General features: G+C 42.0%; 2 protein-coding genes across 5 annotated transcripts in view; one reads left to right on the top strand and one right to left on the bottom strand.

Annotated features, from left to right (window-relative positions):
* Window positions 1–14978, top strand: part of slc27a1a (solute carrier family 27 member 1a) — a 38775-nt gene extending 23797 nt beyond the window's left edge. For 2 of the 3 annotated variants that reach the window (XM_061905080.1, XM_061905081.1), the window contains 2 exons: window positions 13423–13569; window positions 13647–14978. In XM_061905080.1, coding sequence (XP_061761064.1) covers window positions 13423–13569; window positions 13647–13804 — 305 coding nt within the window. In that variant the 3' untranslated portion in view covers window positions 13805–14978. The remainder of the gene's footprint in view (window positions 1–13422; window positions 13570–13646) is intronic. The other variant, XR_009807395.1, reaches the window with a different exon arrangement.
* A 4182-nt stretch (window positions 14979–19160) lies between these two features.
* The window catches only part of trim35-13 (tripartite motif containing 35-13), a 49767-nt gene continuing 46448 nt past the window's right edge, over window positions 19161–22479 (bottom strand). For both annotated transcript variants that reach the window (XM_061905078.1, XM_061905079.1), the window contains one exon: window positions 19161–19777. In XM_061905078.1, the coding sequence (XP_061761062.1) occupies window positions 19242–19777 (536 nt within the window). In that variant the 3' untranslated portion in view covers window positions 19161–19241. The remainder of the gene's footprint in view (window positions 19778–22479) is intronic.

Genomic DNA, 22479 nt, shown 5'->3' with positions numbered 1-22479 from the left:
CATTGTCAACCAGCAGGTAGCGAGGATAGCTTCCCACACAGACATTGTCAACCAGCAGGTAGCGAGGATAGCTTCCCACACAGACATTGTCAACCAGCAGGTAGCGAGGATAGCTTCCCACACAGACATTGTTGACCAGCAGGTAGCGAGGATAGCTTCCCACACAGACATTGTCAACAAGCAGGTAGTGAGGATAGCTTCCCACACAGACATTGTTAACAAGCAGGTAGCGAGGATAGCTTCCCACACAGACATTGTCAACAAGCAGGTAGTGAGGATAGCTTCCCACACAGACATTGTCAACCAGCAGGTAGCGAGGATAGCGTCCCACACAGACATTGTTGACCAGCAGGTAGCGAGGATAGCTTCCCACACAGACATTGTCAACCAGCAGGTAGCGAGGATAGCTTCCCACACAGACATTGTCAACCAGCAGGTAGCGAGGATAGCTTCCCACACAGACATTGTCAACCAGCAGGTAGCGAGGATAGCTCCCCACACAGACATTGTCAACCAGCAGGTAGCGAGGATAGCTTCCCACACAGACATTGTCAACCAGCAGGTAGCGAGGACAGCTCCCCACACAGACATTGTCAACCAGCAGGTAGTGAGGACAGCTCCCCACACAGACATTGTCAACCAGCAGGTAGCGAGGACAGCTCCCCACACAGACATTGTCAACCAGCAGGTAGCGAGGATAGCTTCCCACACAGACATTGTTGACCAGCAGGTAGTGAGGATAGCTTCCCACACAGACATTGTCAACCAGCAGGTAGCGAGAATAGCTTCCCACACAGACATTGTTAACAAGCAGGTAGCGAGGATAGCTTCCCACACAGACATTGTCAACCAGCAGGTAGCGAGGATAGCTTCCCACACAGACATTGTTAACAAGCAGGTAGCGAGGATAGCTTCCCACACAGACATTGTCAACAAGCAGGTAGTGAGGATAGCTTCCCACACAGACATTGTCAACCAGCAGGTAGCGAGGATAGCTTCCCACACAGACATTGTTGACCAGCAGGTAGCGAGGATAGCTTCCCACACAGACATTGTCAACCAGCAGGTAGCGAGGATAGCTTCCCACACAGACATTGTCAACCAGCAGGTAGCGAGGATAGCTTCCCACACAGACATTGTCAACCAGCAGGTAGCGAGGATAGCTCCCCACACAGACATTGTCAACCAGCAGGTAGCGAGGATAGCTTCCCACACAGACATTGTCAACCAGCAGGTAGCGAGGACAGCTCCCCACACAGACATTGTCAACCAGCAGGTAGTGAGGACAGCTCCCCACACAGACATTGTCAACCAGCAGGTAGCGAGGACAGCTCCCCACACAGACATTGTCAACCAGCAGGTAGCGAGGATAGCTTCCCACACAGACATTGTTGACCAGCAGGTAGCGAGGACAGCTCCCCACACAGACATTGTCAACCAGCAGGTAGCGAGGATAGCTTCCCACACAGACATTGTCAACCAGCAGGTAGCGAGGACAGCTCCCCACACAGACATTGTCAACCAGCAGGTAGCGAGGATAGCTTCCCACACAGACATTGTTGACCAGCAGGTAGTGAGGATAGCTCCCCACACAGACATTGTTAACAAGCAAGTAGCGAGGATAGCTCCCCACACAGACATTGTTAACAAGCATGTAGCGAGGATAGCTTCCCACACAGACATTGTTAACAAGCATGTAGCGAGGACAGCTCCCCACACAGACATTGTCAACCAGCAGGTAGCGAGGACAGCTCCCCACACAGACATTGTCAACCAGCAGGTAGCGAGGATAGCTTCCCACACAGACATTGTTGACCAGCAGGTAGCGAGGACAGCTCCCCACACAGACATTGTCAACCAGCAGGTAGCGAGGATAGCTTCCCACACAGACATTGTCAACCAGCAGGTAGCGAGGACAGCTCCCCACACAGACATTGTCAACCAGCAGGTAGCGAGGATAGCTTCCCACACAGACATTGTTGACCAGCAGGTAGTGAGGATAGCTCCCCACACAGACATTGTTAACAAGCAAGTAGCGAGGATAGCTCCCCACACAGACATTGTTAACAAGCATGTAGCGAGGATAGCTTCCCACACAGACATTGTTAACAAGCATGTAGCGAGGATAGCTCCCCACACAGACATTGTTGACCAGCAGGTAGTGAGGATAGCTCCCCACACAGACATTGTTAACAAGCAAGTAGCGAGGATAGCTCCCCACACAGACATTGTTAACAAGCATGTAGCGAGGATAGCTTCCCACACAGACATTGTTAACAAGCATGTAGCGAGGATAGCTTCCCACACAGACATTGTTAACAAGCATGTAGCGAGGATAGCTCCCCACACAGACATTGTTGACCAGCAGGTAGCGAGGATAGCTCCCCACACAGACATTGTCAACCAGCAGGTAGCGAGGATAGCTCCCCACACAGACATTGTCAACCAGCAGGTAGTGAGGATAGCTTCCCACACAGACATTGTCAACCAGCAGGTAGCGAGGATAGCTCCCCACACAGACATTGTTAACAAGCATGTAGCGAGGATAGCTTCCCACACAGACATTGTTAACAAGCATGTAGCGAGGATAGCTCCCCACACAGACATTGTTGACCAGCAGGTAGTGAGGATAGCTCCCCACACAGACATTGTTAACAAGCAAGTAGCGAGGATAGCTCCCCACACAGACATTGTTAACAAGCATGTAGCGAGGATAGCTTCCCACACAGACATTGTTAACAAGCATGTAGCGAGGATAGCTTCCCACACAGACATTGTTAACAAGCATGTAGCGAGGATAGCTCCCCACACAGACATTGTTGACCAGCAGGTAGCGAGGATAGCTCCCCACACAGACATTGTCAACCAGCAGGTAGCGAGGATAGCTCCCCACACAGACATTGTCAACCAGCAGGTAGTGAGGATAGCTTCCCACACAGACATTGTCAACCAGCAGGTAGCGAGGATAGCTCCCCACACAGACATTGTTAACAAGCATGTAGCGAGGATAGCTTCCCACACAGACATTGTTAACAAGCATGTAGCGAGGATAGCTCCCCACACAGACATTGTTGACCAGCAGGTAGTGAGGATAGCTCCCCACACAGACATTGTTAACAAGCAAGTAGCGAGGATAGCTCCCCACACAGACATTGTTAACAAGCATGTAGCGAGGATAGCTTCCCACACAGACATTGTTAACAAGCATGTAGCGAGGATAGCTTCCCACACAGACATTGTTAACAAGCATGTAGCGAGGATAGCTCCCCACACAGACATTGTTGACCAGCAGGTAGCGAGGATAGCTCCCCACACAGACATTGTCAACCAGCAGGTAGCGAGGATAGCTTCCCACACAGACATTGTCAACCAGCAGGTAGCGAGGATAGCTCCCCACACAGACATTGTCAACCAGCAGGTAGCGAGGATAGCTTCCCACACAGACATTGTCAACCAGCAGGTAGTGAGGATAGCTTCCCACACAGACATTGTCAACCAGCAGGTAGTGAGGATAGCTCCCCACACAGACATTGTCAACCAGCAGGTAGTGAGGATAGCTTCCCACACAGACATTGTTAACAAGCAAGTAGCGAGGATAGCTTCTCACACAGACATTGTCAACCAGCAGGTAGTGAGGATAGCTTCCCACACAGACATTGTTAACAAGCAAGTAGCGAGGATAGCTTCCCACACAGACATTGTCAACCAGCAGGTAGTGAGGATAGCTTCCCACACAGACATTGTCAACCAGCAGGTAGTGAGGATAGCTCCCCACACAGACATTGTCAACCAGCAGGTAGTGAGGATAGCTTCCCACACAGACATTGTCGACCAGCAAGTAGCGAGGATAGCTCCCCACACAGACATTGGTCATCTTCTCCCATCTGGACGCATGTTTAGTCCCAAGAGGCAAAACAAAAGAGTCCAGATATAATTTTGTCCAATCAGCAATCACAGAACTACAGAAGCTTTAAGATCTATTTTTGCCGTTATTTATTTTAGTGTCATTTATTCTTTTATTATGGTGTTTAATTCTGGCTTGTCCCAAATCTAGATGTTGTGTCCCTTTTGTGGGGAACTTTGAGTGCTTGTACTATTCAGCAATGTTAGTGATGCTTGTTAAATGTTAGATGTTGTGTTGCAGATGGAAGATGTTACTTTCTCTCCATCTTTAAATGTTAGATGTTGTGTTGCAGATGGAAGATGTTACTTTCTCTCCATCTTTAAATGTTAGATGTTGTGTTGCAGATGGAAGATGTTACTTTCTCTCCATCTTTAAATGTTAGATGTTGTGTTGCAGATGGAAGATGTTACTTTCTCTCCATCTTTAAATGTTAGATGTTGTGTTGCAGATGGAAGATGTTACTTTCTCTCCATCTTTAAATGTTAGATGTTGTGTTGCAGATGGAAGATGTTACTTTCTCTCCATCTTTAAATGTTAGATGTTGTGTTGCAGATGGAAGATGTTACTTTCTCTCCATCTTTAAGTGTTAGATGTTGTGTTGCAGATGGAAGATGTTACTTTCTCTCCATCTTTAAGTGTTAGATGTTGTGTTGCAGATGGAAGATGTTACTTTCTCTCCATCTTTAAATGTTAGATGTTGTGTTGCAGATGGAAGATGTTACTTTCTCTCCATCTTTAAATGTTAGATGTTGTGTTGCAGATGGAAGATGTTACTTTCTCTCCATCTTTAAATGTTAGATGTTGTGTTGCAGATGGAAGATGTTACTTTCTCTCCATCTTTAAATGTTAGATGTTGTGTTGCAGATGGAAGATGTTACTTTCTCTCCATCTTTAAGTGTTAGATGTTGTGTTGCAGATGGAAGATGTTACTTTCTCTCCATCTTTAAGTGTTAGATGTTGTGTTGCAGATGGAAGATGTTACTTTCTCTCCATCTTTAAATGTTAGATGTTGTGTTGCAGATGGAAGATGTTACTTTCTCTCCATCTTTAAATGTTAGATGTTGTGTTGCAGATGGAAGATGTTACTTTCTCTCCATCTTTAAATGTTAGATGTTGTGTTGCAGATGGAAGATGTTACTTTCTCTCCATCTTTAAATGTTAGATGTTGTGTTGCAGATGGAAGATGTTACTTTCTCTCCATCTTTAAATGTTAGATGTTGTGTTGCAGATGGAAGATGTTACTTTCTCTCCATCTTTAAATGTTAGATGTTGTGTTGCAGATGGAAGATGTTACTTTCTCTCCATCTTTAAGTGTTAGATGTTGTGTTGCAGATGGAAGATGTTACTTTCTCTCCATCTTTAAATGTTAGATGTTGTGTTGCAGATGGAAGATGTTACTTTCTCTCCATCTTTAAATGTTAGATGTTGTGTTGCAGATGGAAGATGTTACTTTCTCTCCATCTTTAAATGTTAGATGTTGTGTTGCAGATGGAAGATGTTACTTTCTCTCCATCTTTAAATGTTAGATGTTGTGTTGCAGATGGAAGATGTTACTTTCTCTCCATCTTTAAGTGTTAGATGTTGTGTTGCAGATGGAAGATGTTACTTTCTCTCCATCTTTAAGTGTTAGATGTTGTGTTGCAGATGGAAGATGTTACTTTCTCTCCATCTTTAAATGTTAGATGTTGTGTTGCAGATGGAAGATGTTACTTTCTCTCCATCTTTAAATGTTAGATGTTGTGTTGCAGATGGAAGATGTTACTTTCTCTCCATCTTTAAATGTTAGATGTTGTGTTGCAGATGGAAGATGTTACTTTCTCTCCATCTTTAAATGTTAGATGTTGTGTTGCAGATGGAAGATGTTACTTTCTCTCCATCTTTAAATGTTAGATGTTGTGTTGCAGATGGAAGATGTTACTTTCTCTCCATCTTTAAATGTTAGATGTTGTGTTGCAGATGGAAGATGTTACTTTCTCTCCATCTTTAAATGTTAGATGTTGTGTTGCAGATGGAAGATGTTACTTTCTCTCCATCTTTAAATGTTAGATGTTGTGTTGCAGATGGAAGATGTTACTTTCTCTCCATCTTTAAATGTTAGATGTTTGTGTTGCAGATGGAAGATGTTACTTTCTCTCCATCTTTAAATGTTAGATGTTGTGTTGCAGATGGAAGATGTTACTTTCTCTCCATCTTTAAATGTTAGATGTTGTGTTGCAGATGGAAGATGTTACTTTCTCTCCATCTTTAAGTGTTAGATGTTGTGTTGCAGATGGAAGATGTTACTTTCTCTCCATCTTTAAGTGTTAGATGTTGTGTTGCAGATGGAAGATGTTACTTTCTCTCCATCTTTAAATGTTAGATGTTGTGTTGCAGATGGAAGATGTTACTTTCTCTCCATCTTTAAATGTTAGATGTTGTGTTGCAGATGGAAGATGTTACTTTCTCTCCATCTTTAAATGTTAGATGTTTGTGTTGCAGATGGAAGATGTTACTTTCTCTCCATCTTTAAATGTTAGATGTTGTGTTGCAGATGGAAGATGTTACTTTCTCTCCATCTTTAAATGTTAGATGTTTGTGTTGCAGATGGAAGATGTTACTTTCTCTCCATCTTTAAATGTTAGATGTTTGTGTTGCAGATGGAAGATGTTACTTTCTCTCCATCTTTAAATGTTAGATGTTGTGTTGCAGATGGAAGATGTTACTTTCTCTCCATCTTTAAATGTTAGATGTTGTGTTGCAGATGGAAGATGTTACTTTCTCTCCATCTTTAAGTGTTAGATGTTGTGTTGCAGATGGAAGATGTTACTTTCTCTCCATCTTTAAATGTTAGATGTTGTGTTGCAGATGGAAGATGTTACTTTCTCTCCATCTTTAAATGTTAGATGTTGTGTTGCAGATGGAAGATGTTACTTTCTCTCCATCTTTAAATGTTAGATGTTGTGTTGCAGATGGAAGATGTTACTTTCTCTCCATCTTTAAATGTTAGATGTTTGTGTTGCAGATGGAAGATGTTACTTTCTCTCCATCTTTAAATGTTAGATGTTGTGTTGCAGATGGAAGATGTTACTTTCTCTCCATCTTTAAATGTTAGATGTTTGTGTTGCAGATGGAAGATGTTACTTTCTCTCCATCTTTAAATGTTAGATGTTTGTGTTGCAGATGGAAGATGTTACTTTCTCTCCATCTTTAAATGTTAGATGTTGTGTTGCAGATGGAAGATGTTACTTTCTCTCCATCTTTAAGTGTTAGATGTTTGTGTTGTAGATGGAAGATGTTACTTTCTCTCCATCTTTAAGTGTTAGATGTTTGTGTTGCAGATGGAAGATGTTACTTTCTCTCCATCTTTAAATGTTAGATGTTTGTGTTGCAGATGGAAGATGTTACTTTCTCTCCATCTTTAAATGTTAGATGTTTGTGTTGCAGATGGAAGATGTTACTTTCTCTCCATCTTTAAATGTTAGATGTTGTGTTGCAGATGGAAGATGTTACTTTCTCTCCATCTTTAAGTGTTAGATGTTGTGTTGCAGATGGAAGATGTTACTTTCTCTCCATCTTTAAATGTTAGATGTTGTGTTGCAGATGGAAGATGTTACTTTCTCTCCATCTTTAAATGTTAGATGTTGTGTTGCAGATGGAAGATGTTACTTTCTCTCCATCTTTAAGTGTTAGATGTTTGTGTTGCAGATGGAAGATGTTACTTTCTCTCCATCTTTAAGTGTTAGATGTTGTGTTGCAGATGGAAGATGTTACTTTCTCTCCATCTTTAAATGTTAGATGTTGTGTTGCAGATGGAAGATGTTACTTTCTCTCCATCTTTAAATGTTAGATGTTGTGTTGCAGATGGAAGATGTTACTTTCTCTCCATCTTTAAGTGTTAGATGTTGTGTTGCAGATGGAAGATGTTACTTTCTCTCCATCTTTAAATGTTAGATGTTGTGTTGCAGATGGAAGATGTTACTTTCTCTCCATCTTTAAATGTTAGATGTTGTGTTGCAGATGGAAGATGTTACTTTCTCTCCATCTTTAAATGTTAGATGTTGTGTTGCAGATGGAAGATGTTACTTTCTCTCCATCTTTAAATGTTAGATGTTGTGTTGCAGATGGAAGATGTTACTTTCTCTCCATCTTTAAATGTTAGATGTTGTGTTGCAGATGGAAGATGTTACTTTCTCTCCATCTTTAAATGTTAGATGTTGTGTTGCAGATGGAAGATGTTACTTTCTCTCCATCTTTAAATGTTAGATGTTGTGTTGCAGATGGAAGATGTTACTTTCTCTCCATCTTTAAATGTTAGATGTTGTGTTGCAGATGGAAGATGTTACTTTCTCTCCATCTTTAAATGTTAGATGTTTGTGTTGCAGATGGAAGATGTTACTTTCTCTCCATCTTTAAGTGTTAGATGTTGTGTTGCAGATGGAAGATGTTACTTTCTCTCCATCTTTAAATGTTAGATGTTGTGTTGCAGATGGAAGATGTTACTTTCTCTCCATCTTTAAATGTTAGATGTTGTGTTGCAGATGGAAGATGTTACTTTCTCTCCATCTTTAAGTGTTAGATGTTGTGTTGCAGATGGAAGATGTTACTTTCTCTCCATCTTTAAATGTTAGATGTTGTGTTGCAGATGGAAGATGTTACTTTCTCTCCATCTTTAAGTGTTAGATGTTGTGTTGCAGATGGAAGATGTTACTTTCTCTCCATCTTTAAATGTTAGATGTTGTGTTGCAGATGGAAGATGTTACTTTCTCTCCATCTTTAAATGTTAGATGTCGTGTTGCAGATGGAAGATGTTACTTTCTCTCCATCTTTAAATGTTAGATGTCGTGTTGCAGATGGAAGATGTTACTTTCTCTCCATCTTTAAATGTTAGATGTTGTGTTGCAGGTGGAAGATGTTACTTTCTCTCCATCTTTAAGTGTTAGATGTTTGTGTTGCAGATGGAAGATGTTACTTTCTCTCCATCTTTAAATGTTAGATGTTGTGTTGCAGATGGAAGATGTTACTTTCTCTCCATCTTTAAGTGTTAGATGTTGTGTTGCAGATGGAAGATGTTACTTTCTCTCCATCTTTAAATGTTAGATGTTTGTGTTGCAGATGGAAGATGTTACTTTCTCTCCATCTTTAAGTGTTAGATGTTGTGTTGCAGATGGAAGATGTTACTTTCTCTCCATCTTTAAGTGTTAGATGTTTGTGTTGCAGATGGAAGATGTTACTTTCTCTCCATCTTTAAGTGTTAGATGTTTGTGTTGCAGATGGAAGATGTTACTTTCTCTCCATCTTTAAATGTTAGATGTTGTGTTGCAGATGGAAGATGTTACTTTCTCTCCATCTTTAAATGTTAGATGTTTGTGTTGCAGATGGAAGATGTTACTTTCTCTCCATCTTTAAATGTTAGATGTTGTGTTGCAGATGGAAGATGTTACTTTCTCTCCATCTTTAAATGTTAGATGTTGTGTTGCAGATGGAAGATGTTACTTTCTCTCCATCTTTAAATGTTAGATGTCGTGTTGCAGATGGAAGATGTTACTTTCTCTCCATCTTTAAATGTTAGATGTCGTGTTGCAGATGGAAGATGTTACTTTCTCTCCATCTTTAAATGTTAGATGTTGTGTTGCAGATGGAAGATGTTACTTTCTCTCCATCTTTAAATGTTAGATGTCGTGTTGCAGATGGAAGATGTTACTTTCTCTCCATCTTTAAATGTTAGATGTTTGTGTTGCAGATGGAAGATGTTACTTTCTCTCCATCTTTAAGTGTTAGATGTTGTGTTGCAGATGGAAGATGTTACTTTCTCTCCATCTTTAAATGTTAGATGTTGTGTTGCAGATGGAAGATGTTACTTTCTCTCCATCTTTAAATGTTAGATGTTGTGTTGCAGATGGAAGATGTTACTTTCTCTCCATCTTTAAGTGTTAGATGTTGTGTTGCAGATGGAAGATGTTACTTTCTCTCCATCTTTAAGTGTTAGATGTTGTGTTGCAGATGGAAGATGTTACTTTCTCTCCATCTTTAAATGTTAGATGTTGTGTTGCAGGTGGAAGATGTTACTTTCTCTCCATCTTTAAATGTTAGATGTTTGTGTTGCAGATGGAAGATGTTACTTTCTCTCCATCTTTAAATGTTAGATGTTGTGTTGCAGGTGGAAGATGTTACTTTCTCTCCATCTTTAAGTGTTAGATGTTGTGTTGCAGATGGAAGATGTTACTTTCTCTCCATCTTTAAATGTTAGATGTTTGTGTTGCAGATGGAAGATGTTACTTTCTCTCCATCTTTAAGTGTTAGATGTTTGTGTTGCAGATGGAAGATGTTACTTTCTCTCCATCTTTAAATGTTAGATGTTGTGTTGCAGGTGGAAGATGTTACTTTCTCTCCATCTTTAAATGTTAGATGTTGTGTTGCAGATGGAAGATGTTACTTTCTCTCCATCTTTAAATGTTAGATGTTGTGTTGCAGATGGAAGATGTTACTTTCTCTCCATCTTTAAATGTTAGATGTTGTGTTGCAGATGGAAGATGTTACTTTCTCTCCATCTTTAAGTGTTAGATGTTGTGTTGCAGATGGAAGATGTTACTTTCTCTCCATCTTTAAATGTTAGATGTTTGTGTTGCAGATGGAAGATGTTACTTTCTCTCCATCTTTAAGTGTTAGATGTTGTGTTGCAGATGGAAGATGTTACTTTCTCTCCATCTTTAAGTGTTAGATGTTTGTGTTGCAGATGGAAGATGTTACTTTCTCTCCATCTTTAAGTGTTAGATGTTTGTGTTGCAGATGGAAGATGTTACTTTCTCTCCATCTTTAAATGTTAGATGTTGTGTTGCAGATGGAAGATGTTACTTTCTCTCCATCTTTAAATGTTAGATGTTTGTGTTGCAGATGGAAGATGTTACTTTCTCTCCATCTTTAAATGTTAGATGTTTGTGTTGCAGATGGAAGATGTTACTTTCTCTCCATCTTTAAATGTTAGATGTTGTGTTGCAGATGGAAGATGTTACTTTCTCTCCATCTTTAAATGTTAGATGTTTGTGTTGCAGATGGAAGATGTTACTTTCTCTCCATCTTTAAATGTTAGATGTTGTGTTGCAGATGGAAGATGTTACTTTCTCTCCATCTTTAAATGTTAGATGTTGTGTTGCAGATGGAAGATGTTACTTTCTCTCCATCTTTAAGTGTTAGATGTTGTGTTGCAGATGGAAGATGTTACTTTCTCTCCATCTTTAAATGTTAGATGTTGTGTTGCAGATGGAAGATGTTACTTTCTCTCCATCTTTAAGTGTTAGATGTTGTGTTGCAGATGGAAGATGTTACTTTCTCTCCATCTTTAAATGTTAGATGTTTGTGTTGCAGATGGAAGATGTTACTTTCTCTCCATCTTTAAATGTTAGATGTTTGTGTTGCAGATGGAAGATGTTACTTTCTCTCCATCTTTAAATGTTAGATGTTGTGTTGCAGATGGAAGATGTTACTTTCTCTCCATCTTTAAATGTTAGATGTTTGTGTTGCAGATGGAAGATGTTACTTTCTCTCCATCTTTAAATGTTAGATGTTTGTGTTGCAGATGGAAGATGTTACTTTCTCTCCATCTTTAAGTGTTAGATGTTTGTGTTGCAGATGGAAGATGTTACTTTCTCTCCATCTTTAAGTGTTAGATGTTGTGTTGCAGGTGGAAGATGTTACTTTCTCTCCATCTTTAAATGTTAGATGTTTGTGTTGCAGATGGAAGATGTTACTTTCTCTCCATCTTTAAATGTTAGATGTTGTGTTGCAGGTGGAAGATGTTACTTTCTCTCCATCTTTAAGTGTTAGATGTTGTGTTGCAGATGGAAGATGTTACTTTCTCTCCATCTTTAAATGTTAGATGTTGTGTTGCAGATGGAAGATGTTACTTTCTCTCCATCTTTAAATGTTAGATGTTTGTGTTGCAGATGGAAGATGTTACTTTCTCTCCATCTTTAAGTGTTAGATGTTTGTGTTGCAGATGGAAGATGTTACTTTCTCTCCATCTTTAAATGTTAGATGTTGTGTTGCAGATGGAAGATGTTACTTTCTCTCCATCTTTAAATGTTAGATGTTGTGTTGCAGATGGAAGATGTTACTTTCTCTCCATCTTTAAATGTTAGATGTTGTGTTGCAGATGGAAGATGTTACTTTCTCTCCATCTTTAAATGTTAGATGTTGTGTTGCAGATGGAAGATGTTACTTTCTCTCCATCTTTAAATGTTAGATGTTGTGTTGCAGATGGAAGATGTTACTTTCTCTCCATCTTTAAATGTTAGATGTTGTGTTGCAGATGGAAGATGTTACTTTCTCTCCATCTTTAAGTGTTAGATGTTGTGTTGCAGATGGAAGATGTTACTTTCTCTCCATCTTTAAATGTTAGATGTTTGTGTTGCAGATGGAAGATGTTACTTTCTCTCCATCTTTAAATGTTAGATGTTGTGTTGCAGATGGAAGATGTTACTTTCTCTCCATCTTTAAATGTTAGATGTTGTGTTGCAGATGGAAGATGTTACTTTCTCTCCATCTTTAAATGTTAGATGTTGTGTTGCAGATGGAAGATGTTACTTTCTCTCCATCTTTAAGTGTTAGATGTTTGTGTTGCAGATGGAAGATGTTACTTTCTCTCCATCTTTAAGTGTTAGATGTTTGTGTTGCAGATGGAAGATGTTACTTTCTCTCCATCTTTAAATGTTAGATGTTGTGTTGCAGATGGAAGATGTTACTTTCTCTCCATCTTTAAATGTTAGATGTTTGTGTTGCAGATGGAAGATGTTACTTTCTCTCCATCTTTAAATGTTAGATGTTTGTGTTGCAGATGGAAGATGTTACTTTCTCTCCATCTTTAAGTGTTAGATGTTTGTGTTGCAGATGGAAGATGTTACTTTCTCTCCATCTTTAAATGTTAGATGTTTGTGTTGCAGATGGAAGATGTTACTTTCTCTCCATCTTTAAGTGTTAGATGTTTGTGTTGCAGATGGAAGATGTTACTTTCTCTCCATCTTTAAATGTTAGATGTTTGTGTTGCAGATGGAAGATGTTACTTTCTCTCCATCTTTAAATGTTAGATGTTGTGTTGCAGATGGAAGATGTTACTTTCTCTCCATCTTTAAATGTTAGATGTTTGTGTTGCAGATGGAAGATGTTACTTTCTCTCCATCTTTAAATGTTAGATGTTGTGTTGCAGATGGAAGATGTTACTTTCTCTCCATCTTTAAATGTTAGATGTTTGTGTTGCAGATGGAAGATGTTACTTTCTCTCCATCTTTAAATGCACGTCCTGCAAAACAAGTTGACCTTCGCCTACTAATAATTAACTTAGGCTAATTATTGCCTGCTTCCCTCTTTGATCTAAATAAGGTACAGAACATGACATTATGTTACATCTATTGTTTGTTTTTGAACTAATGGTCATTTGTGATGAAGTGAATGCCTCCCTTGTATGAAACACCCCAGCGGGAGCTTTTCTTCAGTACATTAAGAAGTGTGAACCCTTGTAAGCGTCTGCCCCCACCTGTGGTGTTCAGGTGTCGAAGGCAAGGCAGGCATGGCCGCCATTGCAGACGCCGACGGCACTTTTGACTGCAGCTTGTTCCTGGAGAGGATTGAGGCAGCGCTCCCGTCGTATGCTCGACCTGTGTTCCTGAGACTCTCGCCCAGCGTGGACACCACAGGTAACACCTCTTACCTCTTACCTCTTACTTCTTACCTTCACCTGCTGAGTCCTACTCTCTAAATACCACACCTGCAGGTACTTTCAAAATCCAGAAAACCAGACTGCAGCGGGAGGGCTTCGACCCCCGCCTCACCAGCGACCGCATCTACTTCTTAAACTCCAAATCTGCGCCTTACGTGGCGGTGGACGAGGAGCTCTACGTGGCCATCGTGGAAGGCCGTGTGCATTTATGACAGGACCTGCGCTCGCGGCGCCTCGCTTTACATTGGAGGCCCAGACCAAGATGAAGTCTTGTCTGCACCACTTGACCAGAGTTTAACGCCTTCAGGGAAACACAGTCCAGGTGACTACTCACTCCTTAGGAAGTACTTTTACACACACTTCCTCTTTTATTTAACACTGCAGGGATAACCTTGAAGAATTCCCTGACAATAAACACCTCCTTCCGTGTGGCGCGGCCTTGGGAGGACAACATGGTTGCTCGGACCTCCGGCCAGGGATTTCAATGTAGGATTTATTCTTTTGGTTGGATACTCGTGTTGTGTGTCAGGGTGAAGCCTCTGCAAACAGGGTCAGAGGTCAAATACAAATACTTGTTTTCTTTAATGCGGTGCACAAAATCTAATGTTCATCTAAAAATGTGCCTTATGACTGTGTGTGTGTGTGTGTGTGTGTGTGTGTGTGTGTGTGTGTGTGTGTGTGTTTGTGTGTGTGTGTTTGTGTGTGTGTGTGTGTGTGTGTGTGTGTGTGTGTGTGTGTGTGTGTGTGTGCGTGCGTGCGTGCGTGCGTGCGTGCGTGCGTGCGTGCGTGCGTGCGTGCGTGCGTGCGTGCGTGCGTGCGTGCGTGCGTGCGTGCGTTTGTGTTTGGAAAGACTGCTAAAGAAAGGAAGGTCACCTTTTTAGCTCCCATCATCCAAGACGGGGCCCCATCACAGTTATGGTTGCCCTCAGAGGGCCACACCTCTAACTGCAACTATTTAAATGGAAGTATAATAGACTTTTATTATGACTTAATTGCTTGTGCATTTGATTATTAGTATTTTTGAAACCAACAATAGGCAACTATTTTTGAATGTATTTTGGCAACTAAATATTTTTGAAAGATTTTATTGCATTAAATAATGTTATTTAATAACAAATGCATTTGGTTTCTTCAATGATGAAGCCCCTGGGTTCCTAGTTTGACTCCTGTAATGTAAATCATTTGAAAATATTCACATAGTTATCACATCATAGATCGGGTTTCTAAAAGATTTTAATCAGTGTGTGAATGGGTGAATGTGGAAATAGTGTCAAAGTGCTTTGGGCTCCTTAAAAAGGGCTAGAAAAGTGCTATACAAGTCCAACCACAATATTTGGTGACAGATTGTGATTCTCACTCAAATTAAACAATGACATGTTAAAACGAGCCTTGAGTTGTCTTTATTTCTATTCCTGGACGTGAACCTGGTATTTATTTCTAAAAATAGGTATTTGATGATATATTACAGGAACTTAAAGATTTGCCAAAATAGACTTCTTCAAATAAAAATATAATTTGAGTCAATCAGGTGCCTCATATGCTGGTCATGTGATTCACAAAAGAAAATATCAAATACATTTTGAGGGACATGAACATCTGTGGCTGTAGGCAACCTCCTGATCAGCCAACATCCAATAAGTGTTTTAAAATGTTGTTTGCTGCTCTGTACTGTACAATGACATCATTAGCAGTATTATTGCTGTATCACTTCCTAGGACCCACTAGTATTTATTGTTCTTCATCTGTACTCTATATTCATGTGCTAATACATCTGTACTCTCTATATTCATGTGCTAATACATCTGTACTCTCTATATTCATGTGCTAATACATCTGTACTCTCTATATTCATGTGCTAATACATCTGTACTCTCTATATTCATGTGCTAATACATCTGTACTCTCTATATTCATGTGCTAATACATCTGTACTCTCTATATTCATGTGCTAATACATCTGTACTCTCTATATTCATGTGCTAATACATCTGTACTCTCTATATTCATGTGCTAATACATCTGTACTCTCTATATTCATGTGCTAATACATCTGTACTCTATATTCATGTGCTAATACATCTGTACTATATATTCATGTGCTAATACAGTACATTTCAGATTGTTGCCTAAGTCAGGAAGTAGTCCATAAGTGAACTTTAGTTGAGCCCTAGAAAATATTGAAGTCTTGCACTTGTCACACAGCAGCTGCTTGAGTCTTAGTTGGAGTTTCCATTACTGCACCAAATGTGCAGGTGTTGAAAAGGTTGTGTCAAATCACTAATGCTGATTAGTAGCATGTTTGTCCAAGCTAGCACATGTTGCTTTGTTGACATGGATAGTTGCAGCATCACCTGCAGGTTTGTAATGACGTGCAGTTACAAATGGCAGCCATTGTTGACATGGATAGTTGCAGCATTACCTGCAGGTTTGTAATGATGTGCAGTTACAAATGGCAGCCATTGTTGACATGGATAGTTGCAGCATTACCTGCAGGTTTGTAATGACGTGCAGTTACAAATGGCAGCCATTGTTGACATGGATAGTTGCAGCATTACCTGCAGGTTTGTAATGACGTGCAGTTACAAATGGCAGCCATTGTTGACATGGATAGTTGCAGCATCACCTGCAGGTTTGTAATGACGTGCAGTTACAAATGGCAGCCATTGTTGACATGGATAGTTGCAGCATTACCTGCAGGTTTGTAATGACGTGCAGTTACAAATGGCAGCCATTGTTGACATGGATAGTTGCAGCATCACCTGCAGGTTTGTAATGACGTGCAGTTACAAATGGCAGCCATTGTTGACATGGATAGTTGCAGCATTACCTGCAGGTTTGTAATGACGTGCAGTTACAAATGGCAGCCATTGTTGACATGGATAGTTGCAGCATTACCTGCAGGTTTGTAATGACGTGCAGTTACAAATGGCAGCCATTGTTGACATGGATAGTTGCAGCATTACCTGCAGGTTTGTAATGATGTGCAGTTACAAATGGCAGCCATTGTTGACATGGATAGTTGCAGCATTACCTGCAGGTTTGTAATGACGTGCAGTTACAAATGGCAGCCATTGTTGACATGGATAGTTGCAGCATTACCTGCAGGTTTGTAATGATGTGCAGTTACAAATGGCAGCCATTGTTGACATGGATAGTTGCAGCATTACCTGCAGGTTTGTAATGATGTGCAGTTACAAATGGCAGCCATTGTTGACATGGATAGTTGCAGCATCACCTGCAGGTTTGTAATGACGTGCAGTTACAAATGGCAGCCATTGTTGACATGGATAGTTGCAGCATCACCTGCAGGTTTGTAATGACGTGCAGTTACAAATGGCAGCCATTGTTGACATGGATAGTTGCAGCATCACCTGCAGGTTTGTAATGACGTGCAGTTACAAATGGCAGCCATTGTTGACATGGATAGTTGCAGCATCACCTGCAGGTTTGTAATGATGTGCAGTTACAAATGGCAGCCATTGTTGACATGGATAGTTGCAGCATCACCTGCAGGTTTGTAATGATGTGCAGTTACAAATGGCAGCCATTGTTGACATGGATAGTTGCAGCATCACCTGCAGGTTTGTAATGATGTGCAGTTACAAATGGCAGCCATTGTTGACATGGATAGTTGCAGCATTACCTGCAGGTTTGTAATGACGTGCAGTTACAAATGGCAGCCATTTTAGTCGTACGTCAATCTGTACCCCAGACAGAATTTGATGGTTGGCTATAAAAGTAGTGAATTCCATCCTGCTGGTTTGTGTGATATACTTGTTCAAAACTGACCGGCTGGGCTTGGACTTCCATCCTCGTCCAATCCTGGTGTTTTGGCCAAAAGGAGAAGATTGCAGACTTATTCTGTCACTACTTGAGATGTATGTTGCAGTTAGAATGCAAAGTGCTTTGAGATGCAATATGACTTGAGAACACCTGTGAGTATTTGCCAGGTTGATGTGAAGTGGAGGTAGTAAAAATAAGTGGAAGTAGTAAAAAGTGTGCTACTTGCAAAGCAGAATATTTTTGCAGTTGAAAGAAGTGCTGGTTGAGTTTCTCACTTCCTGTCACTCCAATATTTCATTGACTGTGTTTACTTCATTTCTGCAAGTAGGAATTATTCATCATACATCAAATGTTTTCATAGCTAGAGCATTAAAAGTGTTTACTGCATCGTCCATCTTGGAGCATTATGGGAGCTCTCTAATACAAAGTGCATAGTAGTCCTTGTACTCGGGCTTCTTCTCACATAGTAGTCCTTGTACTCGGGCTTCTTCTCGCATAGTAGTCCTTGTACTCTGGCTTCTTCTCGCATAGTAGTCCTTGTACTCTGGCTTCTTCTCGCATAGTAGTCCTTGTACTCGGGCTTCTTCTCGCATAGTAGTCCTTGTACTCTGACTTCTTCTCGCATAGTAGTCCTTGTACTCGGGCTTCTTCTCGCATAGTAGTCCTTGTACTCGGGCTTCTTCTCGCATAGTAGTCCTTGTACTCGGGCTTCTTCTCGCATAGTAGTCCTTGTACTCGGGCTTCTTCTCGCATAGTAGTCCTTGTACTCGGACTTCTTCTCGCATAGTAGTCCTCGTACTCGGGCTTCTTCTCGCATAGTAGTCCTTGTACTCGGGCTTCTTCTCGCATAGTAGTCCTCGTACTCGGGCTTCTTCTCGCATAGTAGTCCTTGTACTCGGGCTTCTTCTCGCATAGTAGTCCTTGTACTCGGGCTTCTTCTCGCATAGTAGTCCTTGTACTCGGGCTTCTTCTCGCATAGTAGTCCTTGTACTCGGGCTTCTTCTCGCATAGTAGTCCTTGTACTCGGGCTTCTTCTCGCATAGTAGTCCTTGTACTCGGTCTTCTTCTCCTGCTACGCCAAAGAATCCATTCAGGAAATAAACGTGGCGTTACAGTGGCCAAAATAATGAATGTACTTGTTAAATAGAACCTCTGCCTTATTTGAAAGAATATTTGGGCCTACTATGCTACTGTATTTTAATGTTGGTCATGACAAGCACGCCTCTGGACATTAGATAACATTTATGCTCAGGCAGAGCCAATCAGATGCCTCCAACTTATACTACTTATATTTCTACTTTATTTAACTGTTTTTATGCTTAAAATGCTTCATTTGGGACCAGAAAATGTTGTCCATATTCAAGCATCCCTGTGAGGTGAAAAGCATTTCAGGTGACTTACCTTTTAAAAGCTCATGGAGAGAATGCCAAGAGTGTGCAAAGCAGTCATCAGAGCAAAGGGTGGCTATTTTGAAGAAACTAGAATGTAAAACATGTTATTTCAACTTTTTTTGTTAAGTACATAACTCCACGTGTGTTCATTCCTAGTTTTGATGGGACTATCTACAATGGAAATAGTCAACCTTTTGGCCTGTACGGTGTATATATATATATATATTATTTTTTAATTTTCCTGAAGGAATCAATAAAGTACTTAATATCTATCTATCTACTATCTATCTATATGTATATATATATATATATGTATATTTGTATTCATATGTATATAGTGTGTATATATATGAAGAAATGATGCAATGTGGTGAAGTTAAGGGACGAGTGTATATCAAGTGCATGTGTTCTTTTATTCCCACATTTTCTGCTTAAGAACAATATCTTCCACAACTGGCTGGATTTTGATGTCACATCAGTCCTTAGAAAGAGTTATTTTAGCGGGCAGGATTTTCAGCGGATGTTCCTTGCAGGCGGTACAAAAGTAGGGAAAGAGAGTTGGCGCCAAGACCTCGGTGAAGGTGTAGAGCGGCTGTCTCTCCTCGGGGTTATAAAAGGTCACCTTCCCTCGGTCCATGTCCAAGAGCACCCTGATCACGTCCGGTTTGGCGGTCATGTTTAGCGGCTCCCACGGCGCCGTGCAGGCTTTGTGCTCGCCGTTGCGAAAGCGTATGGTCCAGAAACCCTCGGCGGGCGTCAGCACGTGCTTGCCCTTCCTGTTGATGGATGCGCTGGCCACGCCCACCACCCAGTAGGCGTTGTCCTTGACCTCGACGCTCCAGCTGTGGCGCCCAGAGGTGTAACCCTCGGCGCCCAGCATCTCCGCGCTGATGTCGAAGCGCTCCGGGTTGTTGGGGAGCTTGAAGGTCTGTGTGGAGTTCTGGATCACCGTCAGGTCCTCGGACAAAATGAAGCAGTTGGCCGCCGTGTTGGGATCCACGATGACCGGACCTTGGGAGCACAGGGAAAGGTCCTGAGGGCGATATAGCACTGCAACATTCCAACACTGTGACACTGCAACAGTGTGACAATGCAACAATGCAGCACTGTGACACTGCAACAATGTGACAATGCAACAGTGTGACAATGCAACAGTGTGACACTGCAACAATGCAGCACTGTGACACTGCAACAGTGTGACACTGCAACAATGCAGCACTGTGACACTGCAACAATGCAGCACTGTGACATGCAGCACTGTAACACTGCAACAGTGTGACACTGCAACAATGTGACACTGCAATAATGCAGCACGGTGACACTGCAACAGGTTGACACTGCAACAATGCAGCACTGTGACACTGCAACAGTGTGACACTGCAACAATGCAGCACTGTGACACTGCAACAGTGTGACACTGCAACAATGCAGCACTGTGACACTGCAACAATGCAGCACTGTGACACTGCAACAGTGTGACACTGCAACAATGCAGCACTGTGACACTGCAACAGTGTGACACTGCAACAATGCAGCACTGTGACACTGCAACAGTGTGACACTGCAACAATGCAGCACTGTGACACTGCAACAGTGTGACACTGCAGCACTGTGACAATGCAACAGTGTGACACTGCAACAATGCAGCACTGTGACACTGCAACAATGCAGCACTGTGACACTGCAACAGTGTGACACTGCAACAATGCAGCACTGTGACACTGCAACAGTGTGACACTGCAACAATGCAGCACTGTGACACTGCAACAATGCAGCACTGTGACACTGCAACAGTGTGACACTGCAACAATGCAGCACTGTGACACTGCAACAGTGTGACACTGCAACAATGCAGCACTGTGACACTGCAACAGTGTGACACTGCAACAATGCAGCACTGTGACATGCAGCACTGTAACACTGCAACAGTGTGACACTGCAACAATGTGACACTGCAATAATGCAGCACGGTGACACTGCAACAGTGTGACACTGCAACAATGCAGCACGGTGACACTGCAACAGTGTGACACTGCAACAATGCAGCACTGTGACACTGCAACAGTGTGACACTGCAACAATGCAGCACTGTGACACTGCAACAGTGTGACACTGCAACAATGTGACACTGCAATAATGCAGCACGGTGACACTGCAACAGTGTGACACTGCAACAATGCAGCACTGTGACACTGCAACAATGCAGCACGGTGACACTGCAACAGTGTGACACTGCAACAATGCAGCACTGTGACACTGCAACAGTGTGACACTGCAACAATGCAGCACTGTGACACTGCAACAATGCAGCACTGTGACACTGCAACAGTGTGACACTGCAACAATGCAGCACTGTGACACTGCAACAGTGTGACACTGCAACAATGCAGCACTGTGACACTGCAACAGTGTGACACTGCAACAATGCAGCACTGTGACACTGCAACAGTGTGACACTGCAGCACTGTGACAATGCAACAGTGTGACACTGCAACAATGCAGCACTGTGACACTGCAACAATGCAGCACTGTGACACTGCAACAGTGTGACACTGCAACAATGCAGCACTGTGACACTGCAACAGTGTGACACTGCAACAATGCAGCACTGTGACACTGCAACAATGCAGCACTGTGACACTGCAACAGTGTGACACTGCAACAATGCAGCACTGTGACACTGCAACAGTGTGACACTGCAACAATGCAGCACTGTGACACTGCAACAGTGTGACACTGCAACAATGCAGCACTGTGACATGCAGCACTGTAACACTGCAACAGTGTGACACTGCAACAATGTGACACTGCAATAATGCAGCACGGTGACACTGCAACAGTGTGACACTGCAACAATGCAGCACGGTGACACTGCAACAGTGTGACACTGCAACAATGCAGCACTGTGACACTGCAACAGTGTGACACTGCAACAATGCAGCACTGTGACACTGCAACAGTGTGACACTGCAACAATGTGACACTGCAATAATGCAGCACGGTGACACTGCAACAGTGTGACACTGCAACAATGCAGCACTGTGACACTGCAACAATGCAGCACGGTGACACTGCAACAGTGTGACACTGCAACAATGCAGCACGGTGACACTGCAACAGTGTGACACTGCAACAATGCAGCACTGTGACACTGCAACAGTGTGACACTGCAACAATGCAGCACTGTGACACTGCAACAGTGTGACACTGCAACAATGCAGCACTGTGACATGCAGCACTGTGACACTGCAACAGTGTGACACTGCAATAATGCAGCACGGTGACACTGCAACAGTGTGACACTGCAACAATGCAGCACTGTGACACTGCAACAGTGTGACACTGCAACAATGCAGCACTGTGACACTGCAACAGTGTGACACTGCAACAATGTGACACTGCAATAATGCAGCACGGTGACACTGCAACAGTGTGACACTGCAACAATGCAGCACTGTGACACTGCAACAGTGTGACACTGCAACAATGCAGCACTGTGACACTGCAACAGTGTGACACTGCAACACTGTGACACTGCAACAATGCAGCACTGTGACACTGCAACAATGCAGCACTGTGACACTGCAACAGTGTGACACTGCAACAATGCAGCACTGTGACACTGCAACAATGCAGCACTGTGACACTGCAACAATGCAGCACTGTGACACTGCAACAATGCAGCACTGTGACACTGCAACAATGCAGCACTG

Source organism: Nerophis ophidion, linkage group LG07 (genome assembly GCF_033978795.1).
Source record: "Nerophis ophidion isolate RoL-2023_Sa linkage group LG07, RoL_Noph_v1.0, whole genome shotgun sequence".
In the NCBI taxonomy this organism is placed as follows: Eukaryota; Metazoa; Chordata; class Actinopteri; order Syngnathiformes; family Syngnathidae; genus Nerophis; species Nerophis ophidion.
The sequence above is the reverse complement of the archived record's forward strand: the minus strand, read 5'-3'. Positions and strand labels throughout refer to the sequence as shown.